This window comes from Peromyscus eremicus, chromosome 14, assembly GCF_949786415.1.
Source record: "Peromyscus eremicus chromosome 14, PerEre_H2_v1, whole genome shotgun sequence".
Lineage (NCBI taxonomy): Eukaryota > Metazoa > Chordata > Mammalia > Rodentia > Cricetidae > Peromyscus > Peromyscus eremicus.
In genome coordinates, this window is record NC_081430.1 from 84,023,143 (window position 1) to 84,050,289 (window position 27,147).

Sequence of the window (27,147 nt, forward strand, 5' to 3'; positions counted from 1 at the left end):
GTTTCTTTTCCCCAAGTGAAAACAGTAGAGTTGTGCGGAGTCCAGAAAGCATGGAGGAACCTGCCTGGAGTGTGGGGGGAGCTTCCTGTGCAAGGTGGGGCAGGGTGAGCCTGAGAGGGGAAGCCCCGGAGTTCACGTTAGGCCATGCCAGCGGGGTGGGTTTATCCCGTTATGTCCCTTTAAACTAACATCAGATGAAGAAGCTGGCAGTTGTTTACTGTTATTTCACACAAGCATTTCTCACCGTTTTCTTTTTTCCCATTCCTGTCTGGAAAACTTTTACCATCTTGGTGCAGCCCAGTGCTGATGTTTATTCCCTGTGCCCTCTTTTCCTCACAGGCAGAGGCAGCCTCCTTACTGCAGCTGTGGAGTTCCTGCCCTGTTATAATGAGATGTTTATGCTCTTCCTCTGCTACCTCCTCCGGGGTTATGACCTGTATATATGTTTCTCTCCCTAGTCCTTAATGCAGTGACTCACATAGAGTCTCCATTAGTTCAGTGTATGCCGAATGAGTTCAGACATCTACATCCACAGTCACGACATAGACTTTCATCTAAACAGCTTCCTACCCACAAGAAGTCAGGATCTCCTCTCTGCCTCTTCCTCTCTCTCTGTTTCTGGCCTAAGACAGACTCTCATCACATAGGCTGGGCATGCTTTGAACTTACCAGCCTCCTAAGTGCTGGGGTTTCGGGTGTGTGTCACTGTGCCTGGCTTCACATGCTCTTTACTTGGTGGGGAGGGTGTTGAATGTGGATCGGTGCATGCCAGGCGGGCAAGCGCTCCGCCGCTAAGCCCCATCCCTAACCTACTATCATTTCTTCCTTCTTTTCTCATTACTGTATTCACCATACAAAATAATAGATTTCATTGTAATGTTCACACACATACATCATGTGCTTTAATCATACTAATCCCTGTTAGCCTTCCTGTCTGTGCGCTCCCTGGTCCCTTCCTCTTTCCAGGTGGGACCTGCTACTTCTTTTGTAAGTCTTGATTTTTATATATGAGAGAAACAAGTGATATTTATCTGAGTCTGGCTTATTTTACTTAACATGGTGATCTATAGTTCCATCGTTTTTGCCGAAAATGATATAATTTTGTTCTCTTTAAACTTTTTTAGTTAGCATTTAAAATTACAGGATTTATTGTAACATTTTTATTCATATGTGCCATTGTGTTTCACACGTATTTGCCCCTCAACACTCGCATACTGCTCTCCCTTATCCCTCCTCCTTCATTCCCTAAATAGTTTATCTTCTTTCCTGTCTCGTGTTAGTTTGTATGTGTGTATGTGAGAGTATGTGAGTGTGTGAGAGTATGTATGTGTGTATGTGAAAGTGTGTGTATGTGTGTATGTGAGAATGTGTATATGAGAGTATGTGGATGTGTGTGAGTGTGTGAGAATGTATATGTGTGTGCATTAGTGTGTATGGAAGTGTGTGAGAGCTTGTGTGTGTGTGTGAGTGTGTGTGCGTTAATGGGTACATAGTTAAATCTAGAAACTTTGTTGTTTGCGGCTGAATAGAACCCTCCCATCCCATCTCCTATGTCCGCCCATTTGTCGTTGAGCACATAGGTTGATTCCATAACTTCCCCATGACTTTTTAAAAATCGTTTTTTTCTTTATGTAGATCATGTCAGGACTGTGTCCTTAACCAGAACTGTCACTCAGCCTGCTGGCTTTGAACAGGAGATAGGGCTCTCTCTGGTAATGTGCCTTCCTGCACAGCTGGCCGAAGCCCAGTGGTGGCAGCAGCTGCCTCCTTCCCTGTGCCTGCCTCACACGTGCACATAACTGAACTCCGGTCAACACACCGGAAGAGATGAAAGGACAGAAGCAGCCCTTAACCCTGTGAGTTCCCGGTGTGGACTAGGAAAGCAGAGCTTGGGCTGCCGGGTGTGGAAGAGCTGTGCCGTCCTCCCGGGCCCAGCCTTCAGGACCAGGCAGCTTGACAGTGATGCTGTGGACCGCCCTGGTCCAGCTCCACCGTGCTCACAGGCAGAGTGCCTTCGGCTCCTAATAAATGTACAGTCTATATTTGGCACAACTTGATGTCATACTTCCTTTCATAAATATTGCAAACATACCCAACCCCACCCTGTACCACAAGAGCCAACCAGCTAGGCGTTGTGTGTGATAAACACAGCTGTAACACTGCAGTGAAAGGTGAAGTTGGGGCTGGGTGGGAAGGGCAGGTGTGAGGCTGTGGGTTCTGCCACCAGCCCCAAAAGAAAAACGAAAAGTAGCTTAAGTGCTGATCAGACATCACACGCTTGTGAGGTTGCTGAATCCAGAGCCGCTGAGAGCCCATTCCCTAAGGCTTTAGCCGGGAGCATTCCTGTTCTCTGAAACTGTACCCCACAGGCTGGCAGGCCTCCGCAATGTGACAATGCTTTTAGGCTGTTTCTTTCTTTCCAAGTTAATCTGAAACAATAAACATTTGTTGTCTCCATTTCCGTGGGTGGGGAGTTGAGGATGCACTGAGCCAAGTGGTCCTGGCTCGGGTTCTCCTGCGACAGTGCTGAGGATGCAGCCAGAAGGCGACCGTAGGCTGATGCTTCCCTGGGGCTGGAAGGGCCAGTTGTGTTTCTCTGTCTATTTCTGGATGGCTCACTCTCCCGGGGGTGGAGTTTATGCTTGCTGTTCTTGTGGGCAGGAAGCCCCGGCATCTCATCACCTGGGCTTTTCCACAGGGCTTTTTGTTCAACTTATGACAAACATTGGCTTCCTCAGAAGGATGATTCAACCGAGAGTAAGGTAGAGCCACAGGGCTTCCATTACCTAACCATGGGAGTTAGACATTTTCATCTGTGTGTAATTCTCATTGTTACAAGTAGACAGAACATGAAATTGCCTTTCAATTTTTTTTCATGTGGTAAAACAGCATAATATTTGTGTGTGGGGGGGATGGTTGTTTGTTTGTTTGTTTTGAGACAGGGTCTCTGTAACAGCCCTGGCTGTCCTGGAACTCGCTCTGTAGACCAGGCTGGCTTCGAACTCGGAGATTCACCTGCCTCCTGAGTGCTGGGATCAAAGGTTTGTCCCACCACACCCAACAATATTTGGTGTTTTAACCATTCCTAAGTGTACAGTTGAGATGTCACACTGTGTAATGTCACCAGCATCTGTACCACAGTTCTTTTCGTTCTGTAAAACTGGAAGCTGTCCTTAAAGTTTCCTCGTGCGCCATCCTTCCCCCTTAGAGCTCCTGTTCTGCTTGCTGTCTTGCCAGTGTGACTGCTCTAGACGCTGATAGAATTTCTACAGTGTTTGTGTGAACAGTGTGTTCACTCAGCATTGTGCCGTTAAGGTTCATCTTTCTAACAGTGTCAGAAAGGGTGGGTCTAGATTTAGGACATTTCTTTCTCTTGGCTATTATGAATAGATGTGGAGGAACACAGGTAGGTGAATCTCTTTTTGTGTCCCTGCTCCCGACTATTTGGAAAATACCTGGTAGTAGAATTACTGGTTCATGTGATACTTACGGATTTTTTTTTCCTTACATAAAACCACTCTCTGATGGCCACAGTCAGAGCCAGGATGCTCTGGTGAGAGTCTTTTACTGGGTGGACTGATAGGAACACTTCATAGGTCAGGGGTCATGTGGCTGTTGATGTCAGAAATAGAATCGAAGGTGGTCTTGGCAACATTGGTAATAGGGACAGAATGACCACCAGCTGTGGTGTAGCAGTTATTAGATGAGATCAGGCATGTTCAGGGTGGTGTAGCCACAGAAGTATGGCAGCCATGAGTACTGACCATCAACAATAGCTTCCAGGCACAGGGACCAAGGCGTTGCCAGTGCCCTTAAGGTGCAGGCAAGAGCACCCGCATAGAACCACAGAGACTGCACCCTGCAGGGAGGATGTGGGGCTCTGCTGAATGCTCTTACAGTTTCCACCAGAGACCCTGCCTGTGGTGACGGGAAGCCAAGACACTGGTCTCGAGGAGCTGGGATTGGCCTCCTTGGCACATCTAAGATGATTGAGGTAGCCGTTGTGTTACCCAGTAGTGACAGATGCCTTGAGTTGGTCTTTCAGACAGCATAGCTCTGCTTCTGTGCAGGGATAGGACAACCAAACCTCACCTTTGATGGGACACACCAGGCAGTGTATGCTCGGGAAAAAGAAGATCACTGCCCCTCCTCAGCCTTACCGCTACCATCTAGCCATGGCTTAGCCCCGATGTTAGTGCCATACCCTTCTAGAAGCTATCTGGGGCTCTTCCTGGACCTGTGGGCCTTCCTCCAGCCCTGGTAAAACCTGCCACTTGGCTTTTTCTAGAAGGAGAAAAGGTGGTGGCATTTTGAGGCTCTGCTATCCTGTTTTTCATAGCCACTGTGCTGGTTCATATTCCCACAGTGGGTTCACAGTCCACAGTGGGTTCACAGTCCACAGTGGGTTCACAGTCCACAGTGGGTTCTTAGTCCCATAGTGGGTTCACAGTCCACAGTGGGTTCTTAGTCCCACAGTAGTGTGCAGGTTCCTGTTCTCCTCATCCTCAGAAGCTCGTGATTTCGTCTTGTGATTATAACCATCCTAATGGGTGTGAGCTGGTATTTTGTAGCTTTGATTTTCATTTCCCTGGTAATTCAGTGTGTTGAGCATCTTTCATGTGCTAACCATCATGTATCTTTTCACCTCTGTTGCCCACTTTAAAGTCAGGTTTGCTTTATTGTTCTTACATTTGCATTCTTTCCCTATTTTGTGTATTAATTCCTTAGTTGTGTTTTTATTTATAAATATTTTTCCTATTCCATGGGTTGCCTTCTTCCCTTTGAACAGTGTCATTTTTTAAAAATGTATTTATTCAGGGGTGGTGGTGCACATCTTTAATCCCTGCACTGGGGAGGCAGGGGCAGATGGATTTCTGTGGATTTGAGGCAGGCCTAGTCTACATAGTGAGTTCCAGAACAGGCAGATCTAAACTATTTATTTTATTTTATGAGTATGGGTGTTTTGTCTGCATGTATGCCTGTGTATACATGTGCATGCAGTACCTGCAGATGCCAGAAGAGGGCGTCAGATCCTCTGGAAGTGGAGCTAGTTACAATGTTAGTTGCCATGTGGGTGCTGGGAACCAGACTTAGATCATCTGCAAGAGCAGCGCTAAGTACTCTTAACCACTGAGGCGTCTTCTCAACAGTATAATCTTTTATCCATGAACATTTTTGTTTTGATGAAATACATTTGTCTGGTTTTCCTTCTGTGTGTGACCTTCGAGTCCTAGCTGAGGAACTTTTGCCAGCTCCAGAGTCACGACGCCTTTTTCGCCTGTTCTTCTACTCTGTGAGTGTTTGGTTGGTTCTGTTGTTTACACGGGCCGCTCGGTCCAGTGTGAGAGGGGCTTGCACAGAATATGGGTACTGGTGAGTGGGCTTTATTAAGGCCATCCCATGATAGATAATTCAGGTGCCTAGTTTTGAAAGTTGAGTGATTCTGAGGAGACTGAGACAGAAGAATTGCTGCAGGTTCAAAGTCTCCCCAGGCTACATAGGATGCTCCAGAATACCCTTATCTGCGGTGTGAGACCCTGTCTCAAAAAAACCAATTGTTTAATTCAATGTGGAGACGAGTATTTCTGTGTGATTTGTAGTGAACTCACTTGGCTCTTCCCTGCCCAGTGCCACCCAACTTGAAGTTCCGTCCTCCAGAACCACTCTGAACTTTTAAAAAGCTGTCTCTTCTCTCGTTTGCCTATTTTCTAAGTTTTGTTTTGGATGCTATCTAAAATCCCTTATGTGGTGTAAGTGTGTGTAAGTGTGTTTAGTGCTCCTCTGTCACACACACACACACACACACACACACACACACACGCACGCACGCACGCACGCACACACACACACACACACACACACACAGCTTTCTCCTCTCTGCAGTAGACTTACATCATAGCTGTGTTCTTGAAGCATTGGGACTCGGAGGTCATCATGTCTTCTCTAATTTATCTGCTTCTCTGCCATCCTCTCTGCACTTCCTGAGATCCCCTAAGTCTCCTCTCTAAGTCTGGCTTGGAACATATTGTGATTTGTCTAGTTCCGGACGTTTTGCATAGGGCTGCAAACAAGGAGCCAGGAAGAGTCACATGTTTACTTTTCTTATTTTTTTATAGCCTGAAACATCGATGTTCTTACCTTAAAAAAATTAGCTGCACTGTTACCATACACACAGCCATATCATGTACACAATGGAAGCAGTAACCACACTGTAGTTTGCTAAAAGTATGAGTATACCATAACTCATCTTACCATCCTACTGTTGAGTTGTGTCCAGCTGGTGCCTGCACTGACTCATTGTACATATGTCTGCACATAAGTCTGCCTATAGCAGAAAGTCCAGGAGGTGGGATTATTACACTTCTGTGAAATTGGCCTCCAGAGAGATTCCCAGTCAGGAGAAGCAAAGCCCACCCTGCTCACCCTGTCCTGTATTGGGCTTCCCAGCTATCCTTCTGGGCCGTGCTTATACATCTCGTGTGAGTTCCCTCTTCGTTTTAGTGATGGTGGGATTAGAAAAAAGACCATCTTCAGACAGAGCGTGGTAAGGGTGCTTTGTAAGCCAGGAGGGTAAAGGATCCACAGGCTCCTTCTCAGTACATTCAGACTGCAAGGCTTCACTGGCTCAGTTCTTCTGTCTAGGTGCTTTTCTCTCCTGGGTCTGCTCTAGACTAATGTCATTCAAGGAGCCTAATCCTCTCTACTCCCTCAGGAACAGAGAACCAGAAAAGCCAGGGAGCCCAGAAAGCTGCGTGGAAAAGCTTAAGGAAAATATTAAAAAGGAAGAAATGGTTTGATGTATTTTTAATATAAAGTGTGGAAAAAGTAGAAAGAGGGTGGGGGCTGGGAAAAGGGAGGAAGGAGATTATTCACGGTAATTGGAACCAAATGTTGGCTGGGAACAAGGCGGCATCCTCACTCTTCCTGTAAACCCCGCGGCTTTTCAAAGTGATCATAACAGAGAGCCCCAGCCAGGACACGCTTTAACCCTTCCCTACCTGCACAGTTCCAGTGGCTGAGGAGGTGGTGTCCTCCAGGGAGGAGTCCTGGCATGTGGGCATTTGCTGCAGCCCCTTGCCAGCATGGCTTCAGAACACAGGTTGGGGGCAGGTGTTGAAGAGTGAGACACGTGGACTGAAACCCCTCAGTCTGCCTGCCCCTCTCCTGTGGGCAGCTGGTAGCCTGGTGACCAGTGGTTTACCAGGTTTATACATGATGATGCTTTCTTGAGGGGACAGTAAGAATGCTCATGGGGCAGGCAGTCACTTTGCATTAGCGAGAACCCCTTCTTTGCACACGCACTAATCTGAAGCTCTCATTGTGCCAGTGGACAGGAAGGGGCGTGTCTGGAGTCCTGGACCTTCGTGGATCATGGTCCGCTCTGGCCATTGTGACACTGAGATGAAAAGAGTGCTCAGAGAGTATGGGGTCACCTCGCCCTTCTGACTTCCAGGTGAAGAGTGGCTTCTAGTCCAATCATTCATCCAAGGAGGGGAAATAAAAGCAACTTACTACATGTGGCTCCTGGTTCCAGCTGGCCCCCACCTAGAGTCACAGTGTCCACACACCCCCAGATGCCCATCTTGTGGCCAGGCATGGTGGTGTGTGCCTGTTATCACAACACTAGGAAGGCAGAGATAGGAGGCTAGCCTGGGCTACATAGCGAACTGGAAACCAGCCTGAGCTATGTAGGGAGACCCCCATCTCAAAAACAGACAAGGTTTATTTTGCACAAGAAAAAGGAAAAAAAGTCTTATTTTGTGTGCCGAATAATTCCCATTTTGGTGAGACTGTGCAAGGCAAGTACGGTGGTAAGGCAGGCGCCTCTGAGGCTGTGGGGCTGAGCAGATGCCCGAGCTCTGGCTCACTTGTCTTACCATCCAGGAGTCTGGGGTTGAAGCGAGCTGAGGCTGGAACGGCACTCGGCACGGTGCTTGGTGTCCACCCTTTGTCATCATTATGCTGGCACTGCACACAGCCCAAATGCAAACATCTTTTCAAAACGTTTTTCTTGCTGTTGGATGTTTAGGTTTTGAGACAGCTCTCACGGTGTAGCCCAGGCTGACCCAGAACTGCACTCCTGCATTTCTTTCTTGAGTGCTGGGATTATGAGCCTATATAAAACACCTAACTAACATGACTTTAAAAATTGTCTTTGTTTTAGATTTTGTGTTTGAGTCCATGAGCCCTCCTGGGTTAATTTTTTAATGAACTGTGAGGTATAGGTTAAGGTTTATTTTTGTCTGTATATGTACAATTATTCCATCACTTGCAAATCAGTGGCTTTTAAAAGATCATTTTTGTTGGACTTGGACCTTTGCCAGAAATCATTTGCGTGTGTCTGTGTGGGTCTTCACATAGTTTTAGTATTCCTAAAACAAAGCCCCGTGACAATGATAGCTGGAAACCCCTTGGCAGTGGCTATTTTTCATCCTAACTTTCAATGGCATGTTGTAACTGTGAGTCGTATGGACTTCGACTCAAAAAGACTCTCTCTCACTCTGTGCAGTTGCAGACATGAACCTAAGCCTCTGTTTTCTCATCTGTAACTGGAATAACACTGCCTCTGCCAACAGCTTTCTATTGAGCACACAAGGAGGAGCAGAGAGAGGTCAGAGTCGGCACACGTTTAAAAAGCTCTCACGGTGGTGGTGGTGGTGGTGGTGGTGGTGGTGGTGGCGGTGGCGGTGGCGGTGGCGGCGGCGGCGGCGGCGGCGGCGGCAGTGAGACCTGAGCCACGGGCCTTGCTGTGCCCTATGCAGTTCCACAGACCTTAGGTTTTGCCATCCTTTGATTTCACTCACATTGTGAGTGCATGAGTACTGTATGAGGCTGCTCTTCTGTGTATCACTTGAACGGCAATTGTAACCAATAACATTTATGTTTCTGATGTGTGGGAGAGCTGCATCCTACCGGCTTGACTGATGAATTCGGTGCTCCTACAACACTGTCCCTGTGGCCAGTTGGCTTTCCTGTTCTTCCATGCTCTGCTGGATGCTATTCCCACTGCCTGGAGTTTCTTTTCCAGTTGACAAATTGCTGGTCGTCTTTTGCAGCCAAGGTGAAGTGTCGTGTCTATTTTGAAGCCTTCCTTGATTTCCGTCCATAGAAAGCTGTTCCTTTCTCTCGCTTTCTGAAGCTAAAGCTAGTAGTGTCTCATTCCCAACACAGAGGCAAACAAACAGTGTGGGCAGTGGTAGTCTGTTTTCTTAATTAGAAAATGAATGTGTTTTATACATACATCAATGTGTCCAGTATTGACATTAAGTGATAAAAGCAGGATAGTTTAACCACTGTGTACTGAGACAAGACCAAATGAAACACACTAATACACCTACCATGGTTGCAGGTGGCGGTGTGCATAATACTTCACCTTTCTTTACATTGTTTAGTACTTACACATTTCATAATGTGTTTTAAATCTTTAAAATTATATTGTTTTATTTTGTATTGTTTAATGTACCCTAAAATCATTGGGATTTTTTTTTTTTGCTAACTTTGATAAGATTATGTTTCATTATTTATAAGAGAGAAACAAGAGGCAGGAAAGGAAACGGAGATTAAACGAATAATATTGAAGGCCAACTTCATCCCTATCTGTGGTTTATGTCCTTTATCATATTTGTCCCTGAAACATGGCTGTAATGTGGGCACTGCACACTTCCTGTGTGACCAGCCTTATAGAGGGTATCCCACTACATTAACTTTCCTACCTTTAGATGCAGGAAATTAGTCCTAGTCTTTTCCTGATGGCATTTCAGACCATTTAGACCTCTTTGGAAGGAAGGGTGGGGGTATTTGATGATGATTCTGTGCAAAGGAAGGGTGGGTGGTATTTACTGATGGTGCAAAGGAGAGGTGGAGGTGCTTCTGAAAATCAACTGTTGCTGGTGCCCTATGGGAAACAACTTTGTATGAGCGAGTGAGGACAGATTTAGTAGAGCATATGGTTTAGCATCACAAATATCTCTGTCATTGCCAGTGAATTTATACAGTTGCTCATTTGGCTCCAAGTGCCAGTGTCATTTAGAAGCCTGTGTATGGGCGGAAGCTATCAGTAGCCTGAACACGCTAACTGTGACGTGTGACGTATTTACCACATGTGTTAAATGTCTAATTGCTTTGTATGCTCATTCTCCTTGATGTAACTCACTGGCACGGATTTGAATCACTAGGCCAGGCAAATTAGAGCATGTCTGTTTTTATAAGGGAACTCTCATGACTCCAGGGGATGGAAATTGTGTGGGATCTGGTCCTCCTGTTTTAATAGCCTAAGCCATGCAGGTGTTGGTCAATGGGTCTTTTAACTGTCATCAGTTATTTCGTCAGCGAGCTAAACATATGGTTTACTAACTAGCATTTTAGAGAGACGCCATTATCAGGAAAAGCATGTGACAAAGAAGAGGTAATGAAAGATGGCCCTGTTGGGCTCCGAGCATGGGAATCAGGCCTCAAGACAGACACAGACGAGCTCTGCGCTTCTCCCTCAGCAAGTGCAATGTCTGAACTTGGAGCTTTGGCCGCAGTTCCTGAGTGCATACTCTGTGTCCTCATTTTATTGCTTTCATACCAAAGCTCACTTGTTTCTCTGTACTGGGCGAGTGGGGCAGCTCACCACATAGCACGATGCCACTTCCTATTGGTTTGTGAGGAATGTGTGCCAGTGAGAACAATAGGTAAGAGATAATTGATACTTCTTGCCTTGTAGCTTTTACATTGTCCCAGCACCTGTTCTGAAACCTTCAGAGTTACTTGATTTATAGTCCCCAAAGGATTGGTGAGTAGCTGTTGGAACTCAACCCTATCAATATGGCGGCAGGATCCATGCTCTTAACCACTTTGTCAGGGATTCAAGTTATCAGAATCCCCCGGCGAGCTTGTTCCTGGGCCTCGGCCACACCGTAGCCTTGGGGTGAGGCTCATCATTGCCATCTTTAGCAAATTCCAGAGTGAAGCTGACACTTAAAAGCCACTGCCTTCTCCTGTGCCTCCTCACCTGCAGCTGGTAACAGTGTAAGCAGAGAGGGGGGAGAAGATGTCTTTTCAAAGGATGATCCTCTCAGAGGCAGGTGCCCCTGTTTCATGCCAGCTTCAGGCCTGATCTAGCCTTTCTAGAAAATGTCAAGCACATTAGTAGTATGCCTCAGCAGACAGAGTATGTGCTCTTGTGGCCAAGGCACTAGTGTGATGTAGGGGTTGCTCCTACTGTTTGTGTGTGAAGGTAGCTTGGGACCAGGCTCCCAGAAGTGGCTCACTCTGGATCTCAATGGAAAAACAGTCTTGACCAGAAGTAACATTTCAACCCCCTTTGGCCTTAATACCTCCTTAGAACACTTCCTTTTTGTGATTTCCGTAGTGTTTTATCAGGACTTTTAAAGGCAGAGAAAGGACAGGTGGGGAAGGTTTGGACAGAGGGTGGAGTCTTCAGAGCTGTGCTTTATTTCCCTTGGCCAACTGGAAGAAGCGGGCAGAGGCTGCTCGGTGGGGCCAGAAGAGCTCTGAACTTGACAGTGCCAAGTTGCCTGCTGTTGTGTTTCCTGGGGACGAGGGGCGACAGGAAGGGAGTCAGGCTGAGGCCACGGGCCAGAACTCTCCACTTGTGACACTTGTGCCAGCTGTACGGGGTTTGAACCTAACGCCGAGTCAGTGTGGAAGTTCCTAAGGGACGTGCATGCCAGTCGCCCCAGACAATCTGCACATTCATGTTCACTTGGAAGGCGGCTCCTGGCTCGTCTCCGCAGGGTGTGAAAGGTAGGTGGTGGCGATCCAGCTTTCCAAGGGCCAGCTGTGCTTGTGTGTGTCACCGTTATTGTCAGAGGACATCAGCCCTGTCCCGCTAGTTGACAGAAATCCTGCTGAGCTGGGCTCAGTCTTGTTGAATGAACTGGAGTCAGGGAGTTCTCCTGTGGTGCTCTTAAAGGTCACTCTTTGCTCACTTCTTTTTTAGTTCACAGCTACATTTTTTTAGGCTTCATGTGGTGTGCTGGTTATGCCAAAATAAAGAGCTGGATCAAAGACAAGACATTTCTTGATCATAAGGCAAAGGATCAGTCTGTCTTTTCAGATCCAGAAAGCTAATAGATAAAGGATCCAGGAGTCACTGTCTACATAACTGGCTAGCTCCCAGAATCCTGCATAGCCTTTAGAGCAGGGCTGTGAACGTAACCTTTGGAAGGTTTGGTTTTATGTCTAGCTTTGTGTTCCATGAAGCTTGCTCCCAGAGTCAGAGTCTCTGCCAGACACTCTAAGTCCAACTCTGTCCTTATTTCCTCCTCCTGAGTTCCATCAATCATGAAGTGGAAGGGGTGTGGAGACAGCGGAGGTCTGGTTCACATTCCGTAGTCATTGGCAAGTCCAGCTGGCTGTGATCTGGCTGGGCTTGAAAAGGACAGGCTTATCAACTCCTAGCTCTTTGACATGGTACCTCATTGTATTCTTCCCAAAGTTATGGCATTGTCACACAGTTATTTAATAAAATCAAAGTCCAGTTAGCCAAAACATACCCCAGACAGCTCCCCGATACCTCTCGTGCCTCTTTCCCCTCACTGAGTGATCCCTCTCACCAGCGTGTATCATTCTGTTTTAAATTAGGATCTCATTTGGCTCCTGCTTATGTTCTTAATTTCCTTCTGCCTCTGAGGGTGGGATGGGCTGAGAGCTTTACTGATTTTGAACCACCTTGTTTCGGTGTTTCCCTGATCCTGCTTCCAGCTTTTCTGTTACGATGTACAGTAGGCAGTAGGAGCTAAGGTTATTCTTCAAGTGCTAATTGACACACGGTCTTCTTAGGTAGTTTTCACGGCACATGTTTGGTCCTATCCAGACCTTAATTCAGGGACAATGAAATTCACCAGGAGTCAGGCCTGAATCAATCTGAACTTTCTCTATTGAATTACTATGTGGGAAGAAGCAGTTCTTAAGAGCCCCGATTCCTGATTTATGTCTCCAGAGCTTGAGGTAGTGATTCAGGGTATGATTAATGTGAAGGGAAGAAGTTCAGACGCTGGGAAAGGAAGAGAAGAGATAAAGATGAATTAGATGCTGAATATATAAATTAGTAATTGAGATGTCAATTGCAGGTCAAAATCTAACAGATTAGCACACCGATGATTCATGAGAAAACTAAGTCATGTTAGACTAACCTCATTTTCCTTCATGGTGGAATTACTCTAGTGAAAGAAGACCGGGACAGAAAAGAATGACACTGAGTGGTTTCAGAGTAAAGCATAGTGAACTTGGGAGCACAGGAGAGAAATGTGAATGAGAAAATGTGGCCATTAGTATTTATAACTAAACGGGTAACTCTCCCAGCAGGCAGCCAATCTGCAGTTGGTAATTAAGATCTGAGACTGTGCCATTAACTTACTAATTTCCCATTTTTATCAATGAAATGATTTATCCATTCATATTTATTTGGTAGTCTGCTTTTGCTGGACACTTACATATCCAGAAAATATACAAATCCCATTTTCAGCTGATGTGAAATGGTGTATATCTTGGATGACTATCAGGATTTAAAGACCAGAATGACTGTTCTCTGTGAATTTAATGTAGGAAAACACATATTCCTTAATATGAATTCAAACACTCAAGTATGAAGAAGGCTTAAGGATTCAGGTTGTCTCTGTCTCTGAGTGTAATAGACATTGATATGAAATAGAAAAACTGGCAAAATATTGGTAAGCTCAACATGGTAACTCAGACCTGGAGGCTAAAGCAGAAGAATGCAAGTTCCAGGCCAGCCTGGGCTACTTAATGAGTTCCTGTATTTAAAAAAAAAAAAAAAAATTGACCAAATTTTCCAGTTGGTATTTTGTTTGTTGGGTCAGAGATGAGTTTCTTGTGTTTCTACAGTTTAAGATATTGAGAACATATCATTTTTATTCCAAAAACAATAAAAATGTGTGTGTGTGCGCGTGCATGTGCACGCACGCGTGCATGCTCAGAGAGAGACTGACTTCATTTTATAAAAGTGTAAGGGGTTGGCTGCTGCTTCTAACTCCAGCTTGGAGTGGAGAGGAGCTGGGGAGGCGGATAATCTCCTCCATTCATAATTGCTGCTCCCTAATTGTCATCATTATTAATAGAGTACCCCCCTACTTCCTGGCAGGAGCCAGCTCCCTGCCCAAGGTGGCACATTCTCCTGCTGGCGTAGCCCAGCTAGCAGCCTTCCATCATGACAAAGTCCCCTCAGCCAGGGCTGCCGTTCTGCAGCTGCCCTGAGAGGTGATCCAGTGGTGGACTTGGCGCATCATCTCACACATCTTCAGCCCATTTTCTTTTCTTCCTTCTGTCTTTTGTTTTTGTTTTGTTTGAGGCAAGGTCTCACTCACTATGTAGACCAGGCTAGCCTCAAAACTCATAGAGATCCACTTGCTTCTTCCTCCCGAGTGCTAAAATTAAAAATGTGTGCCACCACTCTCCACCTCAGGCCAAGTTTGCATCCACTAGAATCATTTCCCTCACTCGTTACCCAGCGACAGTCCTTAGTAAGGAGGTTGTAAAGACAGCTTCTCCTCTCGCCAAAGTAGCATTGCTCCCATTGGCTCGTGTCCCTGTTGTGTGGCCCCTCCTGTCCCACCCAAAGGTTTCCTTGTAGTGGGAAGAGCAGTAGTAACTGGGCACTTAACTCGGCAATTCCAGGTATGCACTCACTGCTGTACATGGCTGTCATATTTAATCCTTTAGTCGGCCTAGGAGAGGTGGGCTCCGTATTTATTCCTGTCTCACAGCAGAGGAAACCAAGGCACAAAGAGGTTAAATGTGTTACTTTTAGTGGCAAAGCTAGGGCTTTCACTTAGCAGTTGTTCTAGACCCCTGGGTCTCTGGAGTGGCTGTTTTCCATTCCGGGGTGGTGCAGATCCAGGGCCTCCACTTCTTCAAAATTCTCTCACCGACCCAGCTTTTCCTTTGACCCACACTCACACCTTACTTCTTTTCCCTTGTTTCTTGAATTATTTCTTTAATCCTTTCCCAAAAGCCTTTCATCATATAAACAAAATCTTTTATGCTTTTCTCCCTGTTCTGGAGCAGGAAGCTTGGCCTGCACTTAGGGTTTGATGGAGCACATACTTTCAACCCAACATGTAGGTCATCAGACCATCACATGGCTTTTCCGGAAGGGCTGTGTGCTCTTGGGATTTCTATACTGCCTCTGCTGTGCTCTCCCACGCCTGTGGAAGAGCCATCCCCGTATAACTCCGTAGGAGGAAAGCAGGAAGGAAAGACAGTACTCTCATCCTGATGCACACACTCAAAGTGCACGTATTTCCTGGGTGGACCTGAATTGCTCTCAGGAACTCTTGTAAAAGTATAGTCCAGTGCAGAAGGTCTCTAAGAGCCAAAGCTGTGACATCAAGTGCATGGGCTGTCTTAGCTGAGCCATCTGACTGACTTACCGTTTAAGTAATGTTAGGCAAAGTTCATCTTGTTAGTTCTCAGTGTTCCCAGTCAACAGTTCCCAAGTGGCAGCTGGTTTGTGATTGAGGTAGACTAACCCTAGATACCGATGATTTCGCTGTTGCATTTGGACTTTTGGTTTTCTCTGGTGGAAGTATTCCACTCTCACTGCAACGGTGCCAAAACCATCCCCACCTGCTGACTTTCTCTAACTGCACAGGATGCCTTGTTTGTTTGTTTGTTTGTTTGTTTGTTTGTTTGTTTGTTTGTTTGTTTCAGACTCTTCCACTAGATCCCAGGCTGACCTCAAATTTGCGCCAGTCCTCTTGCCTCAGCCTCCTGAATGCTGGGATTACAAGCATGAGCCAGAATGCCCAGCTCTACCTTTGCCTTTTAATGTCACAATACATCCTTAGGCTGCTTTTCAGAACCGGCCTTTCTTCCTGCCTTTCATCCAAAGTGCTCCCTATCCAGGGTGAGTGCCCCCTATCCAGTGTGAGTGCCCCCTATCCAGTGTGAGTGCTCCCTATCCAGTGTGAGTGCCCCCTATCCACTGTGAGTGCCCCCTATCCAGTGTGAGTGCTCCCTAGTGTCTGCTTTGTCTTCATTCTCCTTCCCCTTCAGACCTCCATGCGGATGTCCAGGGCTTACGCTAATAAGATTGCATTACTGTTATCGTGAAGGCCGCTTCCTCTGACACTCACCTAATGCATTGGGAAACTGCTATACCACATATACAGAACAGGAAAATTAATAGTGTTTTAATGTAAAATAAATGAAAGTGGTATGACTTTTTGTCTTTTTTTAACTTGCAGTATATTTTCCTTGCTCAATTTGGTGAGTTTGTGTATCCGTATAGCACAGTATGAAGTATGATTGGGATATTCCCGTCATTCTTCAGAGTTGCCTGGTATCATTTCCGCGCAGACTCCCTCCATGTGCAGAGCCCTCCTTGCGCCTCTCACTGTGTGTTAAGTTCCTTTGGTTTGTTGAAATGGAATCATAGCGTATTTTCTTTTGTGTGTCTGTCTTTCATTCAGCCCAGTGTTTCTGACATTCACCTATTAGTTGATTGTTTTAGTAGTTCAGCCATTTTATTGAGCAGTATGAAAGCATATGAATATATCATATTTTAGTCATCTATTTTCCTAATGGCAGGCATTAGGATCGGCTCCAATTTTTAATAGTTATAAATACAATTTCAGTGAAACTTTTTCTACAACTTTGTTGGTAGCCATATGCTTTTATTTATTTTAGGCAATTAACTCATTTGTGTAAACCTCACAAAAACCCTAGTTTTCTGTTGCATTGTTCATAGCCCTGCTATCAGTGTATCAGAGTTCTCCCTGCACTGCGTCATCACCAATGTCTGATATTGTGCTTGACTTTAAACAGTCCCTACCCCTGTTTTTTTGTTTGGTTTGGTTTATTGAGAAAGTGTCTCCTATAGCCCAGGCTGCCTTTGAATTCCTGATCCCTCCTGGTTCTGCCTCTCAAGTGCCAGGATTACAGACATGTGGCACCACACCCAGTTGCAATTTTTTTGTTTTTAGCGAAGGTAGAAAGTGTATTATTAGTGAAACAGAAAGAACACTGGTCTATGAAATGGGATAGGCTTTCAGATGGATACAGGAGCCATTAGGTGTTGTAGAAAGAAGGGCTGTATGAACTCAGGTGCCTGAAATCAGGGCAGCCTGCCGCGGTACACATGGTCTCCTCTCGATCATTGTAGCACTTGATGCTGGAAACTCCAAAGACTTGTGCTCTGAGTATGAGATAATGTGCTCCAACTAACCCCACTGAAATTCAAAGCAAGAAGGTTCTCGTGGCACTTATTATATTACACAGCTGAGCATCCCCACCCCCACCCAATGCTGGGCTATAAAAATTCCTGCCTCTTTGCTAAAAGCCTCCACTGGCTTGAGAAACTTCCTTTTGTGATTTGCAGGCTGAGCTTACGTTACTGATGAGATTAAAAACATATTTCGCTATAAAAGTTTATGGTGTTCCAGCCTCTTCAATATATGTGGAGTTGGAAGAACACTTCTTACCCATAGTCCCTGACTTATTTCTTGCCCACTGCCCTGCCCTCTGCATCCATGTGCCTTTGCTCACATACCTGAGAACCTTGGGAGCATCTCCCCAAAGACTGCTCTCCACTACACAGCAAGAAGGCATTAAAATGAATGCCTCGTGGAAGTGTTTGTTGTTAAAACAGTTATTAGCAAATGAAATCACTCAAGCTACCCAGTGGGGTTCATTTTGGTATGAAGTGCATATTACTTTACTTTCCTATTGTATACTTACTGAGTCTAGATTGTTCCCTGTGGCTAGAAACTCCTATAACCGTCAAGCCAGAAATGGAAGCAGAATCTCTGTGGGTGAATTTTCTAACCTTCAGTTCAGTGACTAATAATAGTTTCCCTTGGAGATTTTTAAAATAATATTTTCATTAATTCTTTACATTCATTCATTCACACACTGTATTTTGGTCATATTCACCCTCACCAAATTCCTCCCAGATCCGTCCCTACCTCTGTACCCACCAAACTTTGTTCTCTTTTAAAAGGGAGACTAGCTTAATCGACGTGAAAATCTCGAGATAGTTCAGCCCGGTCACCTGGTCCCTCCCTTTGTCTTCATTTGAAGGACAGGCATTCCTGCCTTGACTGTTCTCATCTTTAAGCCCACATACCTGGCTGGCATGGCATCACACACCTATATTCCCAGCACTTAGGGGCTGCAGACAGGAGGTTTGCAAATTTAAAGCCGGCCTGGAAGACCTTGAGTCAAGTCAAATAAACCTGAATGCCTTTCGCTGCCGTCTCTCCTTCCACTCACAGCCCGCTCAATCAATGCCTTTTAGCTTCTTACGTGTTATCATCAGTCAGCTTGTCTTCCCTCACTAATGAGAAAAAAGATAAGAGAGTCTCCAGGAGCTGGGAAATGGCTCAGTCTGTACAGTTCCTCCTGCATAAGCATGAAGACCAGCATTCAGATCCTCAGTCCACACATAGAAGCCGAGTGCCACAGTGTGCATGTGTCATCCCAGCATAGGGCAGGTAGAGACAGGAGGATCCCGGGGACTTGCTGAGCTTCCAGTCTAGCAGAACTGGCATCACTGAGAGACCCTGTCTCAAATTAAGCTGGAAAGTAACTGAAGAGTGCACTCAGTATTGACTCTGGCCTCCACACATGTGAATGCATGTACACATGCATCTGCACACACACACACACACACACACACACACACACACACACACACACCCTGCCTCCCTACACAAAGGTTCAGTTCCCTTTCCATTTTACACTCACTCAGTCTTCTGCCTTGTGATCAGGCTAACATTTCATTGATTCATTTAAGTATTTATATTTGTTTTTCTATCAGTGGTCACCACAATTTTCCATATGTTCAGAAATCCTTTGAGAAAGATTTATTATATGTACATGCATACATGTATATGATAGCATAGGTGATAGCTTGATGGTTCTCACCCTTCCTAATGCTGTGACCCTTTAACACAGTTCCTCATGCTGTGATGACTCCCAACAATAAAATTATTTCGTTGCTACTTCATAATTGTAGTTTTGCTACTGTTCTGAATAGTAATGTAAGTATCTAATATGTAGGATGGTCTTAGGTGGCCCCTGTGAAAGGGTTGGTCATTCAACCTCCAAGGAGTCATTACCCACAGGTTGAGAACCACTGTGTTAGCTCTCTCTCTATAATGTATACACACATTCAATTTAATTTAATTTAATTCAGCTATTTCCAGAAGAATTGCTGAAAATCAGATGTTGTCCTCAGAAGCCAAATAAATTAATCTCTGAGTCTTTTGGTTCTGTTGGCCAAGAAGATTAGCTGATAGCATGGAACTGAGCAGTCTCTGTGGAAGCCAAACTGAGTACCCCATCCCTGGGCAAGGGGTGTGGCTTATCCTTATCAGAAGGTGAAACTATAGGAATACAAAGTCTTTCACATATGAGCACATTTCACAGATACCCTTTTAACTGGATATCTGGGAATCTCTTTATTTGAGAAGTTGGGAAATCAAAAGTGTGATTTAGTGACGTCAGATAACTGACCATACAGTAGCTTTATAATTCTAGCACGTGTCTGGTTCAGTAAAGGAAAAATTGTAGTCACATATATCTTCCCTTTGGATTGATCACATACCCTTGCTAAAAACCATCTGTTCTTTTTCTCTCAGGAGCCTCCAGACAGGTGGCTTTGCCTGGGAGGGTGAGGTAGAGAACAATGCCTACAGCAAGGCTACAGGAGTGGTCCCCCAGCACAAGTACCACCCCACGGCAGGCAGCTACCAACTCCACTTCGCTCTCCAGCAACTTGAACAACAAAAACTTCAGTCCCGGCAGCTTCTGGACCAGAGTCGAGCCCGGCACCAGGTAACTGAAAATCATAAGATCATGTCTTCCTTCTGTTGGCGAGGCAGTTGAGGGGATGAATGGGCAGTGAATGCCTGTTTCCTAAACGTTCGCCAACCTGCCCTGGGTTGTCTCAGTCCTGCTTTCGGGATGTAGCGTTGGCTACTTTGGAAGGTGATGCTGAACTAGTGTTCAACGTGGTTTTATTTGAATTTGTAAAACCCTTTATTTATTACCATGTTTACCTTTTCTGTTGAATGATCTTAGTAGTCTCCTGATAGCATTCCCAGTTCCCAAAGCTGTATTTCAAGCATCTTTATTTGTAAATATACCAATTTCTGCCCTCCATAGACTTGGTACTGATAAGTATCTAATAGTCCTTTAGGATCTATCATAACTTGTAATTTCTGAAAAATGTTCCTAAATTAGGTTGTTGGATTTCTGGAGATGACAGCTTCTCCTTCACTGAGTGTCTGTTGAGTGTCTGCCGTGTGCTGGGCACTGTTTGAAGCAGTGGGACTGTAACACTGCCCCACTTGCTGTCAGCTCCTGGATATGTGTGTGAAGAACCATATTGCACCAGGGTAGTCCCAATTGCAGAGAAGAGATGGCCCCCGGAAAATGTCGAGAGAGCTTGCTTGTTCTTTTTGACTCTGCACAATGGTTGGAACCAGTGACAAGGTCCTGCAGGAGGCTTATTTGGTTGGATTCAAACTATTTCTGTGAGCTTCTTTGGCATTTCGTTATGGAGGAAAGACACCTTTGCCTGGTTTCCTGTCCTTTGCTTCTTCTTCATAAATATATATAATACATAGTATGTGTCAGTTTGTGCATAAAGATGAAAACAAGTCTTTCAGCCGCTGCTTTCTTCCCTGAGGAGAGCCATCATTATGCCTGATAGGTTTACTTATCAACTATGACAGTACTCGGTTTTCCCATCTCCATGAGAAAAGCTAAGAATGTCGACTTAGGGGAGGAAAAGGCTGATTTTGGCTCACAGCTTCAAGGTTTTAGTCCATGGCTGGCTGACTCAGTGCTTTTAGGCCCATAGCAAGACGGAGACCACATGGAGAAAGGAGCTTGGCAAAGGAAAGCCATTAACCTCTGACAACCAGGAAGCAGAGGTGACAGGAAGGAGCCAGAGCCAGGACATGCCCACCCACACCAGGTGACCCACTGCCTCCACCTAGATGGTGACGACGTAAGGGCTCTAGCCTTCATGATCGAATTTTTTTTTTTTTTTTCTGGAAACATCCTCACAAACACAGGCAAAGGTGTGCTATACTAATCGCTTATGTCTTGATCTAATCAAGTTGACAATCCTCATTAGCCATCAGAACTATTGTCCAGAACAAAATATGCCCACTGTGCTTCGCCTGCATTAGTCACCTGATTGCACTTCTCTACAGTAGAGTGTTTTGTCAATTAATGCATCGTAATTGAGAAATTATAAATGCAGCCATTTGTGAATAGTTCTTTGAACCATACTTCACTGGGGAAAACTTCAGATCTTTTAACTGGGAAAGCTTAGACTGTGGCACCTCATGTTGACTGCCCATTGTCCCCTCTCACATAGAAGTTTCCTCACTTACAGAATTTTGGAACAAAGCCCCCATTGGTGGTGCACTCCTTTAATCCCAGCATCTGGGAGGCAGAGGCAGGCAGATCTCTGTGAGTTCAAGGCCAGCCTGGTCTACAGAGAAGAGTTCCAGGACAGCCAGGGCTACACAGAGAAACCCTGTCTCAAAAAAACTGAAGGGGGGGGTTGGAATTTGGGACAGTAGAATCAAGGTATCAATCTGTGTAAATGTCTTAAAGCTATTTACAGTTCTAAATGTCTGTCATGTTAATTACCTAGCAGTGCCAATATAACCAGATGCCGACCAGGACAGACATGTATGAATATAATAGTAGATCATGTGAATTTTGAATTTATACCATTGGTCCCTTTTAATTTTTTTCTGTGTATTTATTTGTGTGTGTGTGTGTGTGTGTGTGTGTGTATGTGTGTGTGTGCGCGCGCGCGTGTCCGTCCATATAGAGGTGCATATGGAGGTCAACTTGTGGGAATCCATTCTACTCACCTAAACTCACTGAGCCATATCTCTCTGGCTGCATTGGTGTCTTTTTTGGTTTTTGGATTTGTTTTTTAATCAAAACTACAGGCAATTTTTTTTAATTAGAGAGAGAGAGAGAGAGAGAGAGAGAGAGAGAGAGAGCGAGCGTCTGTATGTGTGTGTGTGTGTGTGTGTGTGTGTGTGTGTGTGTGTGTACACCTCAGTGTTCCTGTACAGGTCAGAGGACAGCCTTTGGGAGTCGTCAGCTCCTTCCACTTGGTTGGATCTAGGGGTCGAACTCTAGTAGCCAGATTTGGCAACAGTCACCTTTCCAGCTGAGTCGTCTCACGGGCCCACGGGTTCCTTTTAAACCACATTTTAACACACTAAAATGGTAAAGAGCATTGTCAAACTAAAAGGAGCTGTTTACAGCGCATTGAAGTTCTGAAGAAGGAGAGGCTGTTTTTGCTGATTTTCACTTTTAAAAACTGCTTCATTTTGAGTCCTCATGCTTTTGATTAGCTTCCAGCAGCACACATTCCTTTGAAAACTCAGAGTACTGCTTTTCTGGTGTGGATTTTTTTCACTGAGGATTATCCTAGTTTAGTTTCACTGAATTATGAAGTATATGGAAAATATGTTTTTTCAAGATCTGTCAGAATATCCATCTTAGGGAGGAGGCAGAACTCCCAGGAAGGGAGTTATCTTGTGTCTCCTGGAGAGGGAATAGAAAGCCATTCGTCTTGGTTTTATATATGTTTAGATATCATTTTGTTTCTGCCCCTCCTTCTTCTAAACCACAACTGATTTAGGTAAAAGTGAGTAAGAGTGAAGTCCCAGGGCTGTGGGGAAGCAGGAGCGACTAAATCCTGCCAGCTTAGATTCATAGCAAGACAGCCAATGAAGTATTAGGTATTCTAACTTGACCACTGCTTAGTGATTTGGAGCACTTTATTCAGAAGACATTCAGAGTTAGTCACTCTACAGCAGAAGCGAAGTCCTCCTAGACCCCAAGCCTTTGTATTTAGCTTAGCTGTGCTAGACCTGACCATCTTACTTACCACCAAACTATCGATTGAAGCATGGGTTGCGTTCTCAGTGTGGCCTGTGTCTCTTCCCTCATGTTAATTCTTTGGGTGAAGATGGTATTTATCTAATAAATGCCCTGTGCTTTTAAGCCCTTTTCTTCAAGTATATAGGTGACTAGCAATTTGGCCAACTGCCTTTTTGAGATTCCTGTGTAGAATTATGTGTAGAATTAAAGTTGAGTTTACCAAGCATGCATCCATAGGCAAGATGTTTGGAGACTAGTATGCTAAGGGGTCTTTATATTTACCTTATGCTCAGGTACATTATCATGCAATAGAGTGTAGTAATTCCATCTATAAATAGCACCGTTTACATGGTGATCTCTTACTAAATGTTTGGATGACTGTATGGTTTTTTTCCATCATGCAAAGGAAGTCCTCCATCCCTTTCTGCCTTCAATCAGAGCACTTAGATATTCAGCCTGTTAGCACGTTCATTTCAGGGAGACAATTCTGATTCAGGGTGTTAGCCTAGAAACAGCATATCCAACCATCAGTATGGACTCAGCATTGCTCTTCATCTCTGCCTACCATTGTACTCACAAATCTAGAAATTGCCATGTGCCAAGTTTACTCCTGAGAAAAATGGACCCTTGCCACCTGCGAGTGAAAGAAGTCACTCAAAACCATTAGCAGAAGATTAGGGACAGAAATAAGAGAAACTATCATCCATGATAAACAAAGAAAGTGAATACTGGAAGTATGAACCTTTCTAAACCCTAGTGACTGAACCCAATAGCCTGTGAAACCCTGTACAAGATTGACAGACTTGTTCTGTAAATAGCCTTCACTAGCCATAGGTTCTGTTATGGCTCCTCAGCTGCCATGGCAGAGTGAAAACAACCACACATGGTATGTGCATGAATGACTGTGACTGTGTTTTGATAAAACTTTATTTAACAAAAACTGGCAGCAGGCTGGATTTGGCCTGCAGGCCCTAGTTTGTACATCCCTAGTCTAGAATAGCAGACGAGCCAGTTAAAACACTGATTGTCCATTCATCCCATTTCTGATGTAGGTTTGGAAGAGGGCTGAATTGTTTTCATTTCTCACAAGCTCCCAAGGGATGCTAATGCCATTTTCTCAGGGACTATACAATGAAATCCACCCAGAAGGAATGAGATAGTCAGTCAGTCTGTCAGTCTGTCTGTCTGTCTGTCTCTCTCTCTCTCTCTCTCTCTCTCTCTCTCTCTTTTCTCCCCCACCCCACCGTGTGTGTGTGTGTGTGTGTGTGTGTGTGTGTGTGTGTGTGTGTGTGTGTGTGATGGTTTTTCTGTCCCTTGGAAGGGAAATTGTGTGTTTAAAACTTAGTATCACTCAATTTCTAACAGTCATTTTTGGGGAATTTCGTTGCTATCTTCCTGAGGCCGGGTCCCACGGCCTCCTCCTGAGTGAGTTATCAGAGCACCTCCTCGCTCACCCTTCTTATCAGGGTACATTCTGCTCACTGGTCCCAGCTCCGGGACGCACATCTCCGAGCAGGCAAGCGATAGGAGCGGACAGCCCTGCCTTCTGCTTTGTTAGGAATGGCCACGGCTTCAGCAGCTCTGCCTTGTCGGGCACTTACTATTCCAGGTGCGGCCTGTGTCTTAACTCACGGCAAATGAGCTGCAGGGTGCTTAGGGCTTTGTTGGAGTCCTGAGTTAGGGCTGGGAGAGTGGTTCTTAGAGACTTCTCCTGGCTTCCTGCCTCTGGAAGAGAAAAGTGCAAGAACGCTTTTCTTTGAACTGAGTGGGGGACTTGCTGGGGCCACAGTGACTACTGGTGACATCAGCATGAGTAGCACCTCACGCTGGGGTCCGGGTGGAGGCCTGGAGCAGTGGTGAGGCCCGACCGACCTGATTCTAATTGGCGACATTGAGCTGATGTTATTGTTGGCGCAGGCAAAGCCATTACTCAGTGGTCTCTGTTGAAGTGACTCTTTGTTAAAGCCCTGCTCCCAGGCCCAGCCCCTGCCCCCCTCCCACTCTTTCTGCCTCATCCAGCCTGAAAGGGAGCCCAAAAGACAGAAAAAAGGAAGACATTCTGGTGGCCAAGGCAGAGTTGCTGAAGTCTCTTTTGTACAATGATGGGGTGAGGAGAGACTTTAAATGCATCTGAATGTGTCATGAGTTCCGTTTTCTTTTCAAAGCCCTTGCATTTCTCAAAGACTTAGTTTGCTGCTTGAGTAAAGTGACCCAGGGTAGGAAGATGCTGCGTCTGTGTTCCTCTGGTTGTCTGCTCTCTACTTCCCCTTCCCATGGGAACAGATCTAACTTAGAAGCAGCAGGTAATGTTCCTCCAGTTAGCAGGGCCAGGACCTTGGCATTCTCCTAGGGGCCTCATCTCTGTGTAGGAATATCTGGGAGGCCCCAGGGAGGCAACAGATTGCTACTGGTGTGTGTATGCAGTACGCTTCAGGTGTGGGAGGTATTCCCATATAAACATCCAAGTCTTGTTGTTTCCTCCTAAGAGTCTATTGCATTTGTCTAGAAAAGCTCAGCCCCCTGCACGAAGGAACACTGTTTTCCTCAAGCTTCAGCTGCTGTGTGTTTGGGGTTTGTGGGGTTATGAAGCAGATATCATGCCCTTTTCCAAGCAATAAGCAGTAGCAGGGAGCTGCTAGCTGGCTAGGACTGCAAGAGGTATCCTTAAAGCCTTTGTATGTCAGAGAGGAAGGGTTGCCTGTGAGCATGCGAGGGGAGGAGTTAACACATGTGTGCCCAAGTCCTAGGTGTGTGGACCCAAATGTCATGACATGTTGCATGTTTTTGTTTCTTTTCCTCTGTGTGTGTGTGTGTGTGTGTGTGTCTGTGCACGCGCACGCACATGCGTGCATGTACACACACACACACACACACACACACATGCCTGTACACAGTTTTCTCTTGACCTTTATTGGGAACTCACTCGTCTAACACTTGTGTTTCTAGCTTTTCATTGTTTATTTTTCCTAGGACACTCTGATGTAGTAGATTTTGCCAAGCTAAACTCTCTTCTTTCCTATTGAAAATACATGAATAATGTGTGTGAAAACTGCCCTCACTGGCTTTGGAAATGGTCCATTGAGACAAGCTTTGGCGTCCGTGATGCTTGATTTAAATCTTCCCTGTGCAGGGCATGACCTAGAACAGGTTATTGGAACTTCTTTGAGTGTCGTTTTCTCTCTCTTCAATTGGGAAATAGATTTGTTGGGGAGCCACTAAGATTGAGATTCTCAAATGAAACATTACCAAACCAAGCTTTATATTGTATTGATTGACTGAATCCCTGTAACTGCCTTTGATTAGCCCCGGGTTTTAAATGGGGAAAAAGATCATTCATAAACTTTCTCAGAGTCACATAAGTAAGAAATGGGAAAACTGGAGTTTGAGCCCAGGGTTGTCAGCATCTGACATCTGAACTCTGATTACCATGCTATGTGCTGCCTCTAAGGGGCGTGTGTGTGTGTGTGGGGGGGGGGTCTTTACATAAATTGTGGTTCTCACATTTGGCAAGTTTTACTAACACAAAACTATATTGAAAAGTTATCATAATCTCTGGCTATTCTCGAAATAAAAAGTTTATTAAACCTATTAAAGGCCCAGATGCTATCGCAGTCACCACAATGCTTAATTCAGTAAGTATCGTCAAGAGTTTGTGGGTGCAAAGACCTTAGAAACACGCCTGCTTCGCCCTCCCTTGTTCTTCATTATTGAGAGGGCTGGAAGCTAATGAGCCATGCAAGACCCTGAACCGTGTTCCGCAGGCTTCCAGATTCAGACCGTGTGTAGACTGCTGTCTTTTCAGCCATAGCTTTTATTTTTTCTTTGAAACCTGTTACTAATGATACTGTTTTATTTGTATTTCTGTTAGATGTTATGAAAAAACTGCCAGGGAATACAGCAAGAATCTCCAGATAAGAATGTCACAGACACTTTTGCATAGTTCCCATTAGGTTTATATTTTAAATACCCTAATAAATCTGAATCTTAAGGCATTGTCACACTATAGACTGGAGTGAAAGCAGTCCCCTGGTTACCATCAGGTTGCTTTGTAACGCTGCTGCTGTGATAACATCCCTCTGTGATTTTAAGGGACACAGCAGTGCTTCTTGGATGTCAGGTGAATGTTGTCTCTAGTCCACTGATGAGAGCCCCGCCCGGACTCAGAGCACCTCCCTCAGTCCCACAGCTGTGCCAGGCCAGGGGCCTTCAGGAGCCCCTCCCCCTCCCCCTCCTCCTCAGCAGAAGGACTTC

The 27,147-nt window shown here is 45.3% G+C and overlaps 1 protein-coding gene across 8 annotated transcripts in view; it reads left to right on the forward strand.

Moving 5' to 3' along the window:
* Nucleotides 1-27,147, forward strand: part of LOC131924501 (tubulin polyglutamylase TTLL5) — a 181,872-nt gene that overhangs the window by 92,149 nt on the left and 62,576 nt on the right. For all 8 annotated transcript variants that reach the window (XM_059279808.1, XM_059279811.1, XM_059279812.1 and 5 more), the window contains one exon: nucleotides 19,611-19,806. In XM_059279808.1, the coding sequence (XP_059135791.1) occupies nucleotides 19,611-19,806 (196 nt within the window). The remainder of the gene's footprint in view (nucleotides 1-19,610; nucleotides 19,807-27,147) is intronic.